Below are 17,055 nucleotides of genomic sequence, written 5' to 3'. Positions count from 1 at the left end.
TATGACGTATCTAGTGCCTCAGACTATTGAGGGCCCGGAAGTCTTTCGAAAAGATTCGATGTAGGAAAACTCTCTGCGCAAGCATAGACTTGCGACTCGCTGATCGAGCTTGGAGATATTTCTCGCCGCCAAGGTACAAGACTGTGTTTAAAGAAACCTTTCCTAATTGGACTGTTCTTTTCTTCGTCGTCATTGCTGTCTGTGAAAGTATTTTCTTCTGGTGTCTCTAAAACTCTACTGCCTTCACTTGAGTTTTGAGTGAACTTTCGGAAGTGAAGATGGGAGCGAAAACCTGGATGGAAGGTATAAGACGCAGTGAGATTAGAATCATCTATAGAGCCATAGCTTAAAATCCACCTCTAGCTGAATATTTTCGAATGCGAATCATTCATTATCTCATTCACTACCTAGCCAGAACTATATACATCTCTCAATGTATAGGGAGAGCCTCGGTAGTCTCTATCTCGTGCTTGCTGAACGACCAGCGAGACTGTAGGTCTGTATCGAGGCTCAGTTTATAGACATCCTTCGGCCACCATTCACCCCAGCTAGTTAGGAAGATCTGCTCGGGATCGGCTGGAAATTCCGTGATAGTGAATGCGCGGATGAGACTTTGGGCACCTATATTTGATTAGATGTCTTCTACAGTTTAATCGTTTGGCAAAAGAGAGTCTTACCTTCGGGAATGCTTTTAGCATCAGGAAGGTCGGCCGGTAATGCAAAAGATGCATTGCGTCCTAGTCCGGTGTTCGGAATGAGACCAGGGGACACAGCTACGACGATACACTCTGGGAGGTTACGACGCCAGTAGTGTGCACTCAGAAGTTGAGCAAATTTTGAAGCAGAGTATATCACGAACAACTCGGCACCGGAGTTAGCCTTGAGATCAACATCAAGCGTTTCTGCACGATAATATCATGGATTAGTCTCGGCAAGCTGCGATAAACTCTCTAAATAGGACATACTAGGATCATTGTCTCGCAGGTTACGAATCGCCCCTGATGACACAATGACAAGACGAGACCGTGAAGCAGTAAGGGTCTCATGAAGCAAGTGGATGAGATAATGTTGGGCTATGTATAGACGTAAATATTCCACGCCTCATTCTCTCAAAGGTTCTAGATTGACTTACATAAATGATTAACCACGAACGGTTCGCACCATTGCGACCCGTGAGGTCCTGGGCCGTCGGCTTTTCCCAGCATACCGGCGTTGAGGAATAAATAGTCCAGATTTTTGCCGGCCAGCTCGGTAAGGGTCTGTTGCACGAACGATTGTACACTACGAAGATCCGAAAGGTCCAAGGGTAAGACGCAAACTGTGTGCTTTGCTGTATCAAATTTGAGGGCATCGAACGCAACTTTAGCGTTTTCGGGATCTCTACATCCAAGGATGAAAGTGTAATTCTGTGACTGCTCGAGAAGTTGCTTCACAACCTCAAATCCCTGTTACACATTAGAGAACCTGGAATTTGCATTACGCCGATGGCATGGCAGATTTACCAAGCCGGAAGATGCGCCTGTCGCGACAATGGTTTTTGCACTTGTAGACATTTTCAGTGCCGAGATCGATAGATAACTCCGTCCTATTTGAGTGTATACTAGGCTGCTAGGTGCAAATAGCCGATAGTTATAAGTTATGAAGGATCTATGTATCTTCTCTCCGTGCTGTGTGATTTGTAAGATTTTGGCTTTTTTGATCGGCAACTTCCGAGCCGCAGCTACGGCGGACGATAAGCGCTTTAATAACATAATTCTGATTTTTATATTTATGACATAAGGAAACAGGTAATTTCAATATTTCCACATCTAATTTTTTTTAATTTAAAAAATTTACTGTTTTAGCACTTATTTTAGGATCTATCTTAGGGCCTGTTTGAGGGTCTGTCTTGAGGTCTGCCTTAGTGCCTTCCTCAGTGTCTGTCTTAGGGCCTGTCTCAGCGCTTGTCTCAATATCTGCTTTAGTGTCTATTTTAGGGTTTGTCTCACTGTCTTTTTCACTGTCTTTCTTATTGCCTTTCTTATTGCCTGCCTCGGGCCCTTTTTTAGGGCCTTTCTCAGTGCCTTATGCCTTCTTTAGGGTCTGTTTTAGTGCCTGCCTCAATGTCTGCTTTAACATCTGCTTTAGTGCCTTCCTTAGTGCCTTCCTTAGTGTCTTCCTTAGTGCCCTCCTTAGGCCCTGTCTTATGTCGTGTTTGGGGTGTATTTAGAGTGTGTCTTAGCGTCTATCTTGGGACGTACCTCGGTGCCTTTCTTAAGGTGTGTTTTAGGCTCCAAGGTAGGTGGTAAGAAAGGCAGTAAGAAAGGTGGTGAGAAAGGTGGTGAGGTATGCTTTGAGATAGGCATTAAGATAGGCATTAAGGTAGGCATTAAGATAGACATTGAGATAGACATTGAGATAGACGCTAAGGTAGGATTTAAGAAAGGCGCTGAGGAGGGTTTTAAGACGGGCTTTAAGATAGATGCTCAGGTAGGTTCTATGATAGGTGTTTAGGTAGGCTTTAAGGTAGGCGTTCAGGTAGATGTTGAGGCAGTAAATTCTTTGAATCTAAAAACATTAGATGTGGAAATATTGAAAATATGTGTGTTAATAAAGTTTACTAGTGAAATGTGCATTGTGTCGTTAAACAGCTTATCGGCCACCGTAGCAGCGCGCGTGCAAAACAATAGATTTAGTCATCCTATCTTCGATTGGACAGTCTTGCTTCGTATCACAGCTTTGATTCGTGTAGAGAATCAAAATGAGATACATAATTTCCTAAATCTTTACAAAACCAAGGATTTGTTTTACACACGCGTGACAACCTAGCACTTTGCATATTTGCTCTCTGTAAACTGGACGAAAACATACCATAAAACATCAAATATAGCAGGCTATTCCAAAAGCTGTTTTCTGTTCTTTGTACCTCATTCATTGATCCTGATTCTGCTTGGTAAAATGTGGTTGGGTGAGGAAAGGTGGGCTTTCGCCTAATGAAGAGGGAGTACTTAATTTTGTCTTGATTAAACGCTTACAAGACACAAGATATTATATTATTTGTAGTGGCTACTGTTAGATAATTCTAAGTATTGCTCACATCTTCAGAAGCCCCAGCTCTTAAGTTGTCGTATATGCTTGTCGGATAGTTCAAGTTATTCAAGCTTTGATCCAAGGCACCCTCTCCACCATATTTCTCCACGACCGCACTGATCAAGCTGGAAATACCAGTTTTGTCCATACTAACCTCCCACCACATCATACCGCCCAAGCCCATGTTCTTGGCATATTCTGCTTTGATAGCTGCGATCTTAGGCGTGTCATAACTGATCATATATCTTCTCTTCGCGTCATAGCTATAACTGGCACCGATCTCTGGAAGTTCGACGGTCGTGGCATTGAAACCCTGAATAGGAAGAGAGTTATAATTCCAAATTCCTGCTTGTCCGAAAGAACCCAGACTGCCGAGACCTTCAAAAGGTTTTCCGGGTCCAGACGTATTGTTGAAAGAGGCTCCATACAAAGGACAACCTAGGACTAATTTGCTTGGTGTTACTCCTTGAGATATATAATAATTGATTCCTGTGTTCGAATCGACTGGAGTAGACATTGGGTTCGTGGAAGAGTTGTATAGGCTAGCTTGGTGACCAGAATCGGTATTCCAAGATCCGGTATAAGCGTAACCCATCAAATTCCAAAAGTCAAGAAATTTATCCATTCCACGGAAATCAAGTAAATCATAATACGACGATCCCATTGGCGCGGCAAAGGAAAGAGAGAATGGAGGTGCACTTATATTTGCCGCGAAGGCATCTAAAGTTGCACGGGTTTTATTCAGGAGATCGACAAATTGCTCCGCTTGGGCCGAACTACTTATAGATTCGTAGTCGATATCTATGCCGTCGAAACCCAAATTCGATACGAGATCAACAGCTGACTTGGCAAATGTTTCTCGCAAAGACTCTGAAGCTAAAACGGGAACCATATTAGATGAGAATGTGCCACCTCCGATAGAAATCATTGTCTTCAAATTTCTCTGTTTCTTTTTCAGGAGAAACAGCTGTTTGATGTTCCCAAAGACGTTTGTTCCGGTGGCTGAAGCGTCATCTCCAGGATAGAGAAATTGCAAATCCGCATACTTGTCGCTTAAAGTACTATGTGGTATTAGACTAATGTCCTTGTTGTGTACTATGTTTTAGATTTAAAGATGGCTTACACCTCGCCAGTCGTTGAACTTATGTTTGCAAAGGCGTATATTATATGGGTAAGATTGCTTGCGGGGATATCAGTGACTAAGTATTTTGCTGAATAGATGTCCTGTGTGTCAATTTTCGAAGCGTCAATGGTATTTCCTCTTGAATTATGCATAATTATAGCACTAACCCAGTTGGCATAGTATGCCACATTTCGGGGAGAGCTTGACTCTGATGAATTCCTGCGTATATGGCGCCCGTAATCGAGAACACTTGCTGAGGCCACGGTAAAGACCGACAGGATTGAAAGTAGGCCCGAGAGATACATCCTAAAAGAGTGTCTACCTTAGATGTTTAACGACGAGCGGAATACATCTAATTTTTATAAAGTCGCAATCGGAACAGGTCAAGTGCTACGTTATTAATACATTTTGCCTCTGTGGTATCTTGGCAACTACAGTTATCCGAGGCTGAATAGCTTATCTTTTGGTAACATCCGCACCGATTTGCAGATATAATTGCTCTACTAGGTTTCACGCTAAGTATAAAATGCAAATAAAAATAAATCCTTCCCGTAAGCACCTTTTCTTGATGCAGGTAAAATTGTCGTGGGGTATGACTAGTCTTTCTGGCCCCAGTCAGCTTTCGGTAGTCCCATGTAACCCTGAGTATTCAGTAACGTAGCCGTTTTACCGCACCCACTAGGTCATTAGCTAACATAGGGTCTTCTTCATTCTTTCTTTATAGAGGAAAGAGGGAGAGGGATTAAATGCTGCAGTTGATCAAGATGTTAAATTGCTTATTAAGACACTCTTGTGCCTAACGTAATCCACATCCGAGTCGGCCACTTCCCTTCCCCAACGAACTATATAGTAATAGAAATTATAGTATATTCTCATGTTTGTGAAACATTCTAAGAATCTTCTAGCTAGATTGGCTTGTTTTGTACTGATTTTTGTGCGTACCTCTTACTCTATAATCCTACGCCTTGAATTATCCTTCCTTTTTCTAATAGCTTCTACTTTGGCGTTGTATTCATTTTTCATTGACAATATTTAGCTCTGCTGATTGGACCCGGGTCGTGATAATTTGGTCGTCATATCCTGCCACCTAGCTCTTATCTCCTCAAGTAATCATCTTGGTGTCATGCCAGCTGCATTGGGTTGATCTATTAAGCTTCTGTCATCTCCCGTGTCCTTTTCTAAGGCCTCGAGTATCTCATCTTGCGCTTTGATTCGATCGTTAGGTGTTACATACTCCTGGTTTCCCTCTAGGTTTTGCCGCGGCCGGAGCACTCCAGCCACTGCTTCATGCAAGGCGATATTCCCCTTTAGGTTTTCAGCATGGACATTAGCTCCTAGGGTAATTAAAATCTGTGCAGTGGTTGTAGCCCGTACTATAATGAGTCCTATCAATTTTCGATAAATAAAAATAGACTCATCGGAAATAGGGATTAGATTTATCTGCTATATTCGGTCACTTTTGAAAATACATAGACTCTAAGAGTAAATTATGATTGTAATTAAGGGTAGTTCATTCTGTATTATTTTAAGGATGCAGGTGGATTACACAAAAGGGAGATATTTAACAACGAATGTATAATATTAGCCAGAGTACTTGCACTTTACGAGTTAGAATTTTTAAATCTAGAGCATCAGAGCCATCTGGCATGAAGTTCCTATCAAATGCAGCACTCGCGGGATTAAAGAGCCTAAGGTAGTTCTGCCGATTTAGTGTAGAAAATCGATTCTTGTGACATCCATGACCTTCCCCTCTTCCTTCCAATAATGGATAAACAATTTGTGCTTAAAGTATTGTATAAAAGCTGTCAATTTAAGTTCTCTTTTGTGTGTACTCATGACCTATTCCTTATTTACTCTCTATTGTGTGTTATCGTTTTTTAGCGTTCCTTTAAATATGAAAATCGTTCGGCATTTTCTAATTAGGAATGCGATAGACTAATTCTATATCCATGAAATAATAGAGCAACAAAGTGAGCTCTGTACCATACCAATTGTGAGATGTAATGGGACCAAACCTCTGTCTCCATGTAGAATTGCTTAGTTAATTCACTCCATCTGACCCTTATTGACAGCCTTAGTACCACAGTCCATCAATCCTCTACACACAGCACGAATAGTTTTAGAAGAACCAAACATCATATATTACTGAACAGATTGATCTTTGACCATGTCAACCTTCCACCCCTGCTCTGTCATATAAACCACGCTGTGCACATTGCTGTACTTTGCAAACTACAATTCCAGTCGTCAACGAGTACCTACAAAGATTACCGGTCAATGAACACTGGTCATACATATCAGCAATGTCATATAATGAAATCAATATGAGCACATGGACTTATAGGGTGATAGTTGTTGCAGTAAAATGTGTATTTTGTACGTGTAGCAGCAACACATATTTACATCTCTCAAAGTGCTGGCTTTAGTGGAGGCTTGGCTCCTATGGGACATGCCCACGGTCCCGAAGTTCTGAAAGACCAAATTATCCGCTGCATGGGATACCATTACATGTAATATATTTCGAATGCATTTGCGGACTAGATCTGCCTGAATTTTCTTACAGTTCATTGCTTTAATGGTTGAGATGGCACCAACTTGAGGCGGGCCGCTAAGACAGAGAGACATCTGCTAAGGCTACTAAGACAAATGTAGCTAGACGTAATTGTTTCGAATGATGCTAGTTGATTTGTACTCTGTTTGGCCAAGTTGGCTTTGATCAGTCTTTCCAACCCTGGCTTAGTGGGATCCATAATTTATCGATCTTCCTGGTGTAGGTGTGAAGGTGAGTTTTAATTTGTCATGGTACCGCGCATGAATAAGAAAATCCAAGCTAAATAAAGAGCTCGCGTAGGTAAACGTAATCAGGTGTTCTCATTGGATATATTCCTGATGCTTGTGCGATTTACTCGCACGTGGGTCCATGGTGGTGAGACAGACTTGCTATCTGGTTGGTGAGCTAGTGTTATATTGATCTTTGCTGTTAGGCCCCAGTATCTAGACCTGAACCATTTGTCTACAAAATGTCCCACACGCCAGATTGTGTAAGGTGAAACAGATGTGGCTGTATGAATGTTCAATCTCCTGGTGAGGAAAGTCGCTTGGGTATAGCTGTTGCACAACTTGCAGTGCGATTTGCAGAATATCAGAGACGTCTTAACTTGGATTTGAGAAATTTTGGAAATTTAGGATGATAGCTAGTTATCGATTCAAACCAATAAATATACATGTCAATAAAGAACATAGAGAACGTCGGTTTCTTGATAGTAAGTAACCTTTCCATGGACCTGGCTTGATTTACATAAGTCCAACAATATTAATAATTACATCTTCCAAAATATCGTCACCAATATAACCAGCAACAATAACATGATAGGGTTATTTGGACGATTGAATCCCTTCGCAATTGTACGTGAAATCGATAAAGGGCCTCTGGCTTCTTCAACAGCGTCCGAGTCAAGATGTAGTACCGCCGGATTTGATATCTGCCCAAGGTATTGTCTCGAATTTGGGCCCGCTCTTACTCTTTTTGCCGAAATAAGGTCTCCCACGTCTGATATGACTACTTGCTTCGCCTTTTTTGCAGCGTAAATATCCTCAAAGACATTGGTTCTAGCTTGGTCTGACACCCGTGCAGCATCCTCACAGATAGACAAACATCCTGTAAGAGCATCTTTCTGTCCTTCTTGATAGCAACATTCAGTAATTGTTTCATCAAGTTTATTCACGACATCCGCTGGGAAACTTTTGAGTTTGTCCTGTATGAAATGAAGGCGTCGTTCAAGTTTTAATTCTGCCTCCCTTGTACTCATTGAGCATTTGCTCAGAAAGCGAAACGTCATTTCATCTGCAGTAGATCTATCTTCAAGTGTCGTAGTTGCGGTATAGTGCATGTTTCCAGGAGGACAAGACTCTTTCATAACAAGAGCAGACTGTCCACAGTTTATCGACTCCGAGATCTGTTGACAAATATGAAGACACTGGTCCGTTCGGTGCTTTTCTTTTAATAATCTCTGTAGCTCATTCTCTTCTGCACCAGGGCCAGTGATATCTTGCAAAGGTAAATTTTGCAGCCGGATTTCAACGTGATTCAGGTGATCTTTCAAGTCTTTTGTTGTTCGAATAATAAGAGCATTATATTCGTCTAAAGCCTGCTTGGTAACTCTGGTAGTGCGTCTTTGCACGAGTCAGACTGGGTAATTGAAGAAGATGGTTTTGAATCTTACAGTGTTGCAGCGCCAACAGCTAAACCAATTGTCGCTTTGTACATAGACAGGGCAGTTTGAACACTCTTTATACGATCCCCATGAACTTTCAACCTTGCCCAATCTCGGACGCTTGGTTTAGCCTCCGTTGAGTGTTTGATGCATTTCTTGATGAGTGTCTCTAAATCTTTGCAGGCCTCACCGCACCCAAGCAGCGGAGGTTTCAACCCAGCTAGATCAGTATCATTATCGGCATTAGGGTCAGTTGAAAGGGTGAGCAACTTGGACAGAACTTCTTTGAGGGATTGGAGTTGACTTTTGAGTTGGAATATGTCTTTAGGTTGATTTTGGAACCCTTCAACTGCTTGAAAAAGTGACTGACATGCCCCAAACGCAAATGTAATTAACGACAAAAGTCCTGCAGTAAGAGAAATTGGATCTGCCATGTTGAAAGGTATTCTGTATAGAACAATGAAGGAAATAAGAGCACGAGGTACGTATACTCCAGGGTGCGTTATGCGACCTCTTATACTTGTTGATTGGGACCATCGGATCATTGGAACCGCATGCCTCTCTTTAGCGACTGCTCAAGTATTCTATTTGCCAAATGGTATTCTAAAAATATCAAATTATCGGCGCTTGATAGCGCACGACTTACCATCATTGACTTAATTATCACAGCGTTAGCGAGGTGCAGATCTCACCAACTACTAACCGGAGACTCGGGCACCCAGAAATATCAACATCCTGAAACAACCTGGATACTAGGAGATGCCAATCATAAACAACTTTTAACCGCGCTCTACGATTCAAGCATGTAACGGCATGGGCTGTCCCATACACGATTGGTTGGAACTCTCCCTCGAAACGCTTATAATGAAACTACCAAGCCTGGAGTCCAGAAAGCAGCACACAGAACGTGAGCACTACAATATGCGAAATATGAAGGACCGGGCAGATGAAACCACAGAGGATTAAAAGTAATGGCTAATTAGATGTAGTTAACCATGGGATCTGGTTTACGGTAAAAACGCATGCATGGTTGTCTATTGGCTGGCGGGAAGTTAATCCCGCGTCTTGTATGGCCTAGTTAGTACTACGTTAGCCGCCACAACGCCTCAATAATGTTTCATTAACCGCCAAGCCGTCTTGTTTTAAACCAATGCCTTGCTGCTAGCACCTTATCACTAGTGGTAACTCGCGTTTTATCATAGAGCACGCATTTAATTGTTTCAGTGATCCAATGTCAAGACAGTAATGACCATTTCAATATACATAAATTACTGAGAGCAGATTATCCTTGCTGATTGCCGTGACGACTGAGAATAGCGCCTGGCCACTCTCGCTGTGCTATTTGCCTTTCGCTAAATAGGTCCCTATTTTAGAAATCCAACCTAGCATAGTTGTTTTATCTTTACAAGTGAGTATAGTCGTATCACGTTCCTACCTAAAAATAGATCGAGAGCGTTAGACCAGGTGTTAGAACAGTCGATGACATTGGATCGCTTATAACAAAGAGTTATCAGATCGCGGCGCACTCAAACATGCTTGGGTCCTGATCGAGATATGGGCGCTTAAACCATGGAAAGTCCAACTCATGGCCATTGATTGTAATGAGAAAAGCGCATATAAGCCCAGGAACTCAATCACCAAATGTCTATACGCCGTATAAATCACTCAGTTCTTTGGATTCTTCACGCTGTGTTTGCCTTCCTTACCTAGGGAATATCATTTCTTCTGCAATACAGAAGAATGTCTCATACAATCTATTTGGCATTTTTTCCAATGGCGCGAGACCTGCTCATTTTGCCGTTTTTGTCCCTTCTAGTGTCACGGGCAGGGTTGGAAAATTTATCCATGTAGCTAGAACGACAGCGACAGGGGTTTTCCTTGAATTCAAGCGCAATTATGATTTCAATAGTACACAACGCAAACACCAAATTATCCCTCTTGCCCAAGTAAATGAACAGTATATAAAAGATACCGTCGGCAACGGACAACCATCACAAGGCACTACGGCCCGTGATCGGCTAGAACTAGTCGCTACAACTGTCCAGTTTCATTGGCTTCCTCTTCGTGTGGTAGAAACTTCCTTACGGGTTAACTAAGGTGGTTGTGATATGGCGCGGGAGCATGTAGCTTGTTTATAACATGAACTTTAATTCGATATGGGAGGGATACAGCCATATGGCAATGCTGCAATCGTTTCCATTTGCACCCTGATAGCAGTAGATATCCTGATCTCTAATGACCATACTCTGATGACTAACGCACCAGTCAAAGTGGCTATCCTCGAAGCAGTTTCCCGAGGGTTGTGGTCTGCATTGTGGACCTTGACAGTCAGCGTGTTCAGCCTAATAAACAATATCAACACACTTACCAGTGTTCCTGACTGTCTGCTTACCTAACATTAGTAATCTTAGCAAGAAGTCTCATGTTGGGATCCATGGTTCTGTAGACAGGAGTGTGGTTCGTTTTCTTTCTTCTCCGCTTTGTTCATCCGAAGCCTTGAAATCGTATTCCAGAAAGAATGAGGCAGTGACAAGCAATGGCTAGGACAAATGATGGTGCTTCGCGCGCCAATTTGAGTCGTCCCATCTCCATAGGCAAACCAAGCTGAGGTGAACGGTCAGGCATAAGAAAGAAAACCCATAGGGTAATTGTGTCTAATTCAAGTTCTTCGCAACAGTTCTCTTCTAGTTGCTAGATTTGGCACCTGCAGCCTACAGCTTTATGTGAGGGTGGTTAAATCGGCGGAATGATGGACATGAAAGATAGGTATTGATTGTATTTAGGGTTTGAGGGTTGATATAAGCTAGCTACAATCATATCTTAACAAAATACATAATACTGGTTATGCTAGTGTCATATTATTCGTGCTCGTGGCTTCCAAACGTTTGTTTGCGTACACGTATGTATATATCAGGACCAACTGGCCATCACGTCAATCATCGGCAGTACTCCAGTAGCCGCGGTTGCAACAAGTTAAGTAGCTTAGTAGTCGGTCAATTCAAGGATACCGACTAGGGAATATTAGTGCTATGTAAATTCCCTTTTCCGTAAAATAATTATGATCTTAATCCGAAACAAGGCAAAGAATCATCCTTTCGCTAGTAAACAGGCTTGTGCTCTTATCTAATTAAATTTCCACTTAATGCTAATTTATGACTGAAGTAATCTTAATAGAGCATACATTAACTAATATTCCTACGACTGGTCTGTGCGCTGGACCCTGGACTTTTCTATTTAAGTTGTCTTGACCTAGGCGACATTTATAATGGTTTTCTTTTTTTTCGTTCCCGTAATCTGCCGGCTTCTTCTAATCGCAAAGTCGCTTCCTCATAGCCGAGGAGAACTAGGCCAGACACCATGTCAGCACAAGCTGGTGAAAAACTACCAACATCGAAATATCAATGCTATCATGAATTTCATGAGGAAGCTTATGACGTTGGGGTTGTCGATGACGACGGTGCAGTCCTCTATGAAGAACCTTACGGCGGCCTTCTGAATGATATTGTGCGATACAATGATGTGGCTAAATTAGCCCAATATTTGGAGAACAGTGCTCGTGCTACCTTCGGTCATGTTGAGGTACACTACTGGGACCCATTTTACGTTGCTGCAGAGTCTGGGAGTACTAAAGCACTTTGCCTTCTTCTTAAATATTACAACGCTCATTTAACCGACGCTGACATGATACCACTTGCAAAACGAAAATTTCGGCTGCTTAACGTGGCGTGCTTAAATGCTCGGGTCGAGACTGCTCTATTTCTTTTGGATACCCAACCTGCACTGGCAAGCCTCCACGCCAGAGATGATTCTAGCATGTGGCGTAAAGATGGCAACACCCCACTGCTCTCAACTGCTTTTTCCTTCACATATTGGCCACCCGGCTTCGAGCCGGAAGATGACCTTGCAATCAGTTCCCAACAGACTCGTGCTGAAGAGCTCATGAATCAGCTCCTTGACAGAGGAGCTTCTGCTCGAGATGTGTTGACATCTGATCTCAATGGACAAGATATTTCATACACAGTCCTCAGCTTGGCTATTTCGAGAGCCAGTTATGATTTAGTAAAACGACTCATTGCCGAAGGTGCGGACATGCACGCTACGACAGTACATTGGATCAATTTCTTTTCAAGTCAACCTGAGGATGAAATAGCACATGGTGTTACTCCACTTCATCTTGGAAGTCTTCATGCGAATCTTGACGGTGTCCAGGCCCTGTTTGATCATCGTGGGGATAAGGCTACTGTTGCGGAAATGGTTTTGTTCAGCGACAGCGCCGGTCGTCTGCCCCTTCACTGGGCTGCACGAGGAGCTGATGCTCCAGAACATTACTATATGCTTCCTCGTAATGAAATTGTTACACAGGTGGCCAATACAATCAAGCTACTTTTAACCATCGATCAGGACACAATCAATGCTCGAGATCATAAAGGGTACAATGCTTTATGGTATGCAGTCTTAGGCTTCAGAGAACGTATTAATCAGCATTTGAGTGTTTTGAAAATCTTATTTGAGTATGGAGCAGATGGAAATATATGCAATCAAGATGGTCTAAATATGTTGCATTTGTTAGGATTCACACAGGATGGTGAAGCTATAGATCCAGTGATAATAGAACGCCTGGTGGCTCATGGTGCCAACATCAATGATATTGATATACATGGAAATACCCCACTCAACCAAATGGCGATAAACTTACGTCAAGTCGACGCTGTGCGGGCTCTGCTTAGCTGTGGCGCCTGCATGAGGGTGAAGAATTCAAGAGGCGATACACCACTTCACCAGGCTGCACAGGGGAAGGTGTTTCCCAACAAGTACGAACAGGATATTGATTGGCACGTCCCGCTGGATGCAAAGATTAGAGCACAAGATGAGATGATGAAAGCCTTAAAAGAAGCCGGTGATGAGCTTAGCATGAACGAAAAGAATGCAGATGGCAAGACACCACAACAGTTACAGGAGGAAACGCGAAACAAGTGGCGCCACGAAGAGCAGGAACGGTTGAGCCGTATATCAACCAATCATCGATGAGCCATGACTGCACAGCCCCAGTTTCCAGATTAAGACGGCGCCAGGATGTAGAATAGAATGGTGAGAAAATCGTTATATAATGCAATGCTTCGAATGTTATAGATAATCAAGGCTGAGGTGTATACAGACTATTGGGAACGACACTGAGTAATTATTTTGCTACGCATTATGACACTTGGCAAAATGAAGCACGCAGGACTTAGAATATTGATTAAATTGATTACCACATCTAGAGGCTAAAGATGTTTCTTATATCCAATGAGGCTCTTCTCACGTATCTAAGTCATGTTTGAGTTGAAACTACAGAAACCAGCATCCCTGGAGTCCAAGGCACCACTCACCGGCCGCAGCCCTTTCCGGGCATTGAATCTCGACATTCTCCATGTACCACTAAGGTCAGGCAGATCTGGCCATAGTTGATGAAGAACACTCGCCGAGAAGATATTCTGGTCATGGAGCCATATTCCCTTTATTAAGTTAGGTTAGCGTTTGTTTAAACCGAAGGCAAGAAAAGAAACAAATATGGAGGATGTGTGGGACAAAGGCTTCAGGTACTGTAGAATTAGAAAAGAAAACCTACAAAGTCGCGCATCAACCCCCCAAGGAGGAATCGACGGTCCTTGGCCGGCCAACATACCCCGGCGAGAACGGCTCGTCGGGCATTCGATATCAGGAGTACGAGAATTATAATCTCGCAGGTAGCCATTCTACAAGTATATGGTCTTGAAGAACTGGATACTTCAGGATTTTTGTTAAATTTTATTAACCTTCAATATATCGTAGTTCAAAGACCGCATCATACCTCAGCCATTGACAATTAGAGTGTATCCAGATCTGTGGCGAATAGCTTGCTTTAAGAAAACATTTCCGTCCTTCGATTAGTTTTATGCAGGCTGGTTTCGGAACAACGTGCGAGTAGTCTTGTAGAAATATTAATCAGGAATGCACTTTTCTAGTCATCAATCCGTAAACGATTGGATCAACGATAATATAACACGAGTTTGATTTATGACAGCTAACATTTTTATACCATTATCTATAGCTCCTTGTTTCGTTCTTCGCGGGTGGAGATGGTAGATACCACTGAGTCTATTCAATTCCTATGTAATCCTACCACTTAGTAGATGTAAAGCCTTGACCAGTGAAAGTCACACATCATAGGACTCGTTCCACATAATTACCCTACATAATTAATCATAGAATTAGGCAGGACTCGAATAAAGTTCACGAATATCAGCGTCTGCAGTGGCTAACTGCCGAGCCATTGACATCATCATTTCCCAGCCGATCACGAGATAACAAGAGCAGTTTCACTATTTAGTCAAAAATTGTTACACATGTTGATATTTGGCTGTATATAATGTATTCACGCATAACTTATCTATATGATTGACGATCATCATGCAGATAATCTCAGTGACACGTCGGGTTATGACCCCTTTTTCCATTAATCGACTGGCTTGTGCCTATATTCACCAGAAAACCGCCACACCGAAGGGCGAACGTAAGTCGCCACCCTCTTTCTGCTATACTTCTTATCTCATGCCTATCTCAACAGGCTAATCCTCTTCTCCTAGTATTCGTTTCTTCTTCCTTCCCAGACAACTTTGATGATCCAGAGTTCATAGCAGAGGCAGGAAAGGAGAATAAAAGCGTGGAAAATACAAGAAAACCGACGGAGAAAGCTGCTGGTTCTAGCGAAGCTGCAGTATGTTATGAAATTTTCATATTGTTTGTTCTAAACCTTTATGACTGGGCACTGATACTGCGTAGGTGAAAGCCGACCGTGATGATATCAAATTCGAAACACAGTCGTCCACGTTAAAGAAAAAACAAGGACCTGTGTCTGAGGCAGAGCCTGAACCGCGACTGGACGATATGTAGATTGTCGATGTTGGCTCCTTTCAGCCTAGATTTCGAGTTTCACTGTTTAACTTTATGGTGTTTACTTTGACAGATTGCTACACGCGTACTGGGGTTGGAGCGGAAGAAAAGGGTAAGAGGAATTGCCTGGGAGTTTTCGCGTTGGTCAGGTCATACATGCGGAAAAGTCTTGGGGTCAAGTATTGCTAAGAATCTATGTTGTTTCTGTGAGGGACCGATCATTATGTAATTTTATGGTGTTTATCTGTAAAAATCTAAGAACGAGGTTTTGAGTGATCTGGCTGGCTATCATGCAAACGGCACGGTCACCTAGTAGGCGTTGCTGAGTAGTCAGGCTACAACCGCTCACACCCGTCAAAGTTACGTCACTCACCACCATTTAATTTATTTTTCCCAAGCAAAGGTTCCTCAACATATGTTGTTATTCTAGAGAACTGGGCTAGACTCTGAAAGTTCTCGTATTAGCTTTTATTATTTTCGGCTGAGTGTTAATGGTCCTATCTGGGTTATGGTATGCTGTGCTGGGCTCATTACGACTCATTAAATCGAGAATACTGGGAAGCAGTTCGGTGATCCTAGAACTGTAATAATATTTCATCTAAAAATATCTGAGCTAACGCTCCTTTTATAAATACGTCAAGGCACTTGGTTGTTATAAATCATAAAGTACAGAAGAGTATGGTCAGTTACTGTAATGGCGTAGCTAGTCTACTAATATTAATAGAAGCTAACGAATTTCAGTGTCTTAATTCAACCGACATCAGCAAACCCTTTTCCCTAGGATGATGTAATTGTATACTGCTTTAGGACTGGTCACCCATGTCTTCGGTAGGATATTCGTCATAGATTCCCGATCGTCCTGTTAACATATATTAGTGCCCATCCCTCCCCCCGGAAGGAAACTAGTCGTTTGAATATGGGCTGTTCATTAATTAATTACATTTACTAATTGGAACACACTACCGGCTTTTACAAACCTCCGAAGTCAATATGGCCTCTGCGGACCAGCAATACCTCAGCATCCTACTTACGGATGACATGAAATATGACATTCGTATTGAAAATTCTCAATTGCAAAGGTATTTACCTCGCCGGCGGTTACGTGGGCCGTCTTCTAACACCACTGAGCAGCGGAGAATTCTACGTAGAAGGCAATCCAAATGATGTTCTGACAACCGATGATGTGGATGATACAAGCGTCCGTCACAACGGCGGCAGACGGAGTATTTGCTCCTGTGGCGAGGCCGGCTCTATGTCAGGAACTCAAGGCTCTCTCGATCTAGTTGACGATGTGAGGGATACTAAAATTTGTACCCTTACTTGGAGAGCTTCTATGGAACCTGGAAAACAAAATGCTTTTTTAACGAGTAATCTGAACCCAAGATACCAAGTCGATATTGGCAAATGGAATCGATCCGGTATCATGGGAGAAGTCCCGGTGTCTATCCTGGAGATGTGACATGCTGCTGTACTACTGTATTTCCTGTCTCTCTCAATGTCTGTTGACACAAAAAATTATAAATAGGAGTGATAATTCAGCAATTGAGTTTCTATATGGGATTGCTTAGGACTACAGAGCATCTCCTGCTCTCAGATTTAACCGGCATTAATTAACTCTCGTCTCCATTAACCTAAATAGAAAATTCTATAGACATTTAAGTAACATGAGATGCATGGTAAGAGTCCTACTAGAAGGCACCAAGTCATTTCGACCGTATATCATACAGAAGACGGGTA

General features: G+C 42.4%; 6 protein-coding genes across 6 annotated transcripts; 3 read left to right on the top strand and 3 right to left on the bottom strand.

Annotated features, from left to right (window-relative positions):
- Nucleotides 1–218: 218 nt before the first annotated feature.
- On the bottom strand, nucleotides 219–1,691 carry BGW36DRAFT_390403 (uncharacterized protein). Its single transcript, XM_046217476.1, has 5 exons — nucleotides 1,503–1,691; nucleotides 1,133–1,445; nucleotides 966–1,073; nucleotides 678–902; nucleotides 219–621 (listed from the first exon to the last, which is right to left on the bottom strand). The coding sequence occupies exons 1-5, from the start codon at nucleotides 1,551–1,553 to the stop codon at nucleotides 431–433; spliced, it is 888 nt and encodes a 295-aa protein (XP_046066511.1). The 5' UTR covers nucleotides 1,554–1,691; the 3' UTR covers nucleotides 219–430.
- A 1,370-nt stretch (nucleotides 1,692–3,061) lies between these two features.
- BGW36DRAFT_307685 (putative glycosyl hydrolase, family 18) lies at nucleotides 3,062–4,344 on the bottom strand (the record flags this gene model as incomplete). Its single annotated transcript, XM_046212258.1, has 2 exons — nucleotides 3,062–4,130; nucleotides 4,193–4,344. 2 exons carry the CDS (start codon nucleotides 4,342–4,344, stop codon nucleotides 3,062–3,064), a joined length of 1,221 nt encoding a protein of 406 aa, XP_046066510.1.
- A 3,168-nt stretch (nucleotides 4,345–7,512) lies between these two features.
- On the bottom strand, nucleotides 7,513–8,840 carry BGW36DRAFT_433178 (uncharacterized protein; the record flags this gene model as incomplete). The annotated part of the gene is made up of 2 exons (XM_046221235.1): nucleotides 7,513–8,365; nucleotides 8,416–8,840. The coding sequence occupies 2 exons, from the start codon at nucleotides 8,838–8,840 to the stop codon at nucleotides 7,513–7,515; spliced, it is 1,278 nt and encodes a 425-aa protein (XP_046066509.1).
- Nucleotides 8,841–11,703: 2,863 nt separating this feature from the next.
- On the top strand, nucleotides 11,704–13,633 carry BGW36DRAFT_412044 (ankyrin repeat-containing domain protein). Its single transcript, XM_046219196.1, has one exon. The coding sequence runs from the start codon at nucleotides 11,764–11,766 to the stop codon at nucleotides 13,432–13,434; it is 1,671 nt and encodes a 556-aa protein (XP_046066508.1). The 5' UTR covers nucleotides 11,704–11,763; the 3' UTR covers nucleotides 13,435–13,633.
- Nucleotides 13,634–14,705: 1,072 nt separating this feature from the next.
- Nucleotides 14,706–15,600, top strand: BGW36DRAFT_390399 (uncharacterized protein). Its single transcript, XM_046217475.1, has 3 exons — nucleotides 14,706–14,938; nucleotides 15,012–15,142; nucleotides 15,208–15,600. The coding sequence occupies exons 1-3, from the start codon at nucleotides 14,836–14,838 to the stop codon at nucleotides 15,316–15,318; spliced, it is 345 nt and encodes a 114-aa protein (XP_046066507.1). The 5' UTR covers nucleotides 14,706–14,835; the 3' UTR covers nucleotides 15,319–15,600.
- A 630-nt stretch (nucleotides 15,601–16,230) lies between these two features.
- BGW36DRAFT_390398 (Asp hemolysin-like protein) lies at nucleotides 16,231–16,960 on the top strand. Its single transcript, XM_046217474.1, has 2 exons — nucleotides 16,231–16,397; nucleotides 16,450–16,960. Exons 1-2 carry the CDS (start codon nucleotides 16,309–16,311, stop codon nucleotides 16,775–16,777), a joined length of 417 nt encoding a protein of 138 aa, XP_046066506.1. The 5' UTR covers nucleotides 16,231–16,308; the 3' UTR covers nucleotides 16,778–16,960.
- Nucleotides 16,961–17,055: the final 95 nt, after the last annotated feature.

This window comes from Talaromyces proteolyticus, assembly GCF_021365285.1.
Source record: "Talaromyces proteolyticus strain PMI_201 chromosome Unknown BGW36scaffold_14, whole genome shotgun sequence".
Lineage (NCBI taxonomy): Eukaryota > Fungi > Ascomycota > Eurotiomycetes > Eurotiales > Trichocomaceae > Talaromyces > Talaromyces proteolyticus.
The sequence above is the reverse complement of the archived record's forward strand: the minus strand, read 5'-3'. Positions and strand labels throughout refer to the sequence as shown.

Excerpts from the sequence above, each read along its gene's own strand:
- BGW36DRAFT_390403 (XM_046217476.1), bottom strand. The coding sequence starts at position 1,553 with ATGTCTACAAGTGCAAAAACCATTGTCGCGACAGGCGCATCTTCCGGC. Across the intron at positions 903-965 it reads CCTGCGAGACAATGATCCTA|AAACGCTTGATGTTGATCTC; the intron begins GTATGTCCTATT and ends ATTATCGTGCAG. Across the intron at positions 622-677 it reads TGCTAAAAGCATTCCCGAAG|GTGCCCAAAGTCTCATCCGC; the intron begins GTAAGACTCTCT and ends AATCAAATATAG.
- BGW36DRAFT_412044 (XM_046219196.1), top strand. The coding sequence starts at position 11,764 with ATGTCAGCACAAGCTGGTGAAAAACTACCAACATCGAAATATCAATGC.
- BGW36DRAFT_390399 (XM_046217475.1), top strand. The coding sequence starts at position 14,836 with ATGCAGATAATCTCAGTGACACGTCGGGTTATGACCCCTTTTTCCATT. Across the intron at positions 14,939-15,011 it reads CGCCACACCGAAGGGCGAAC|TATTCGTTTCTTCTTCCTTC; the intron begins GTAAGTCGCCAC and ends CTCTTCTCCTAG. Across the intron at positions 15,143-15,207 it reads CTGGTTCTAGCGAAGCTGCA|GTGAAAGCCGACCGTGATGA; the intron begins GTATGTTATGAA and ends GATACTGCGTAG.
- BGW36DRAFT_390398 (XM_046217474.1), top strand. The coding sequence starts at position 16,309 with ATGGCCTCTGCGGACCAGCAATACCTCAGCATCCTACTTACGGATGAC. Across the intron at positions 16,398-16,449 it reads GAAAATTCTCAATTGCAAAG|CGGAGAATTCTACGTAGAAG; the intron begins GTATTTACCTCG and ends ACCACTGAGCAG.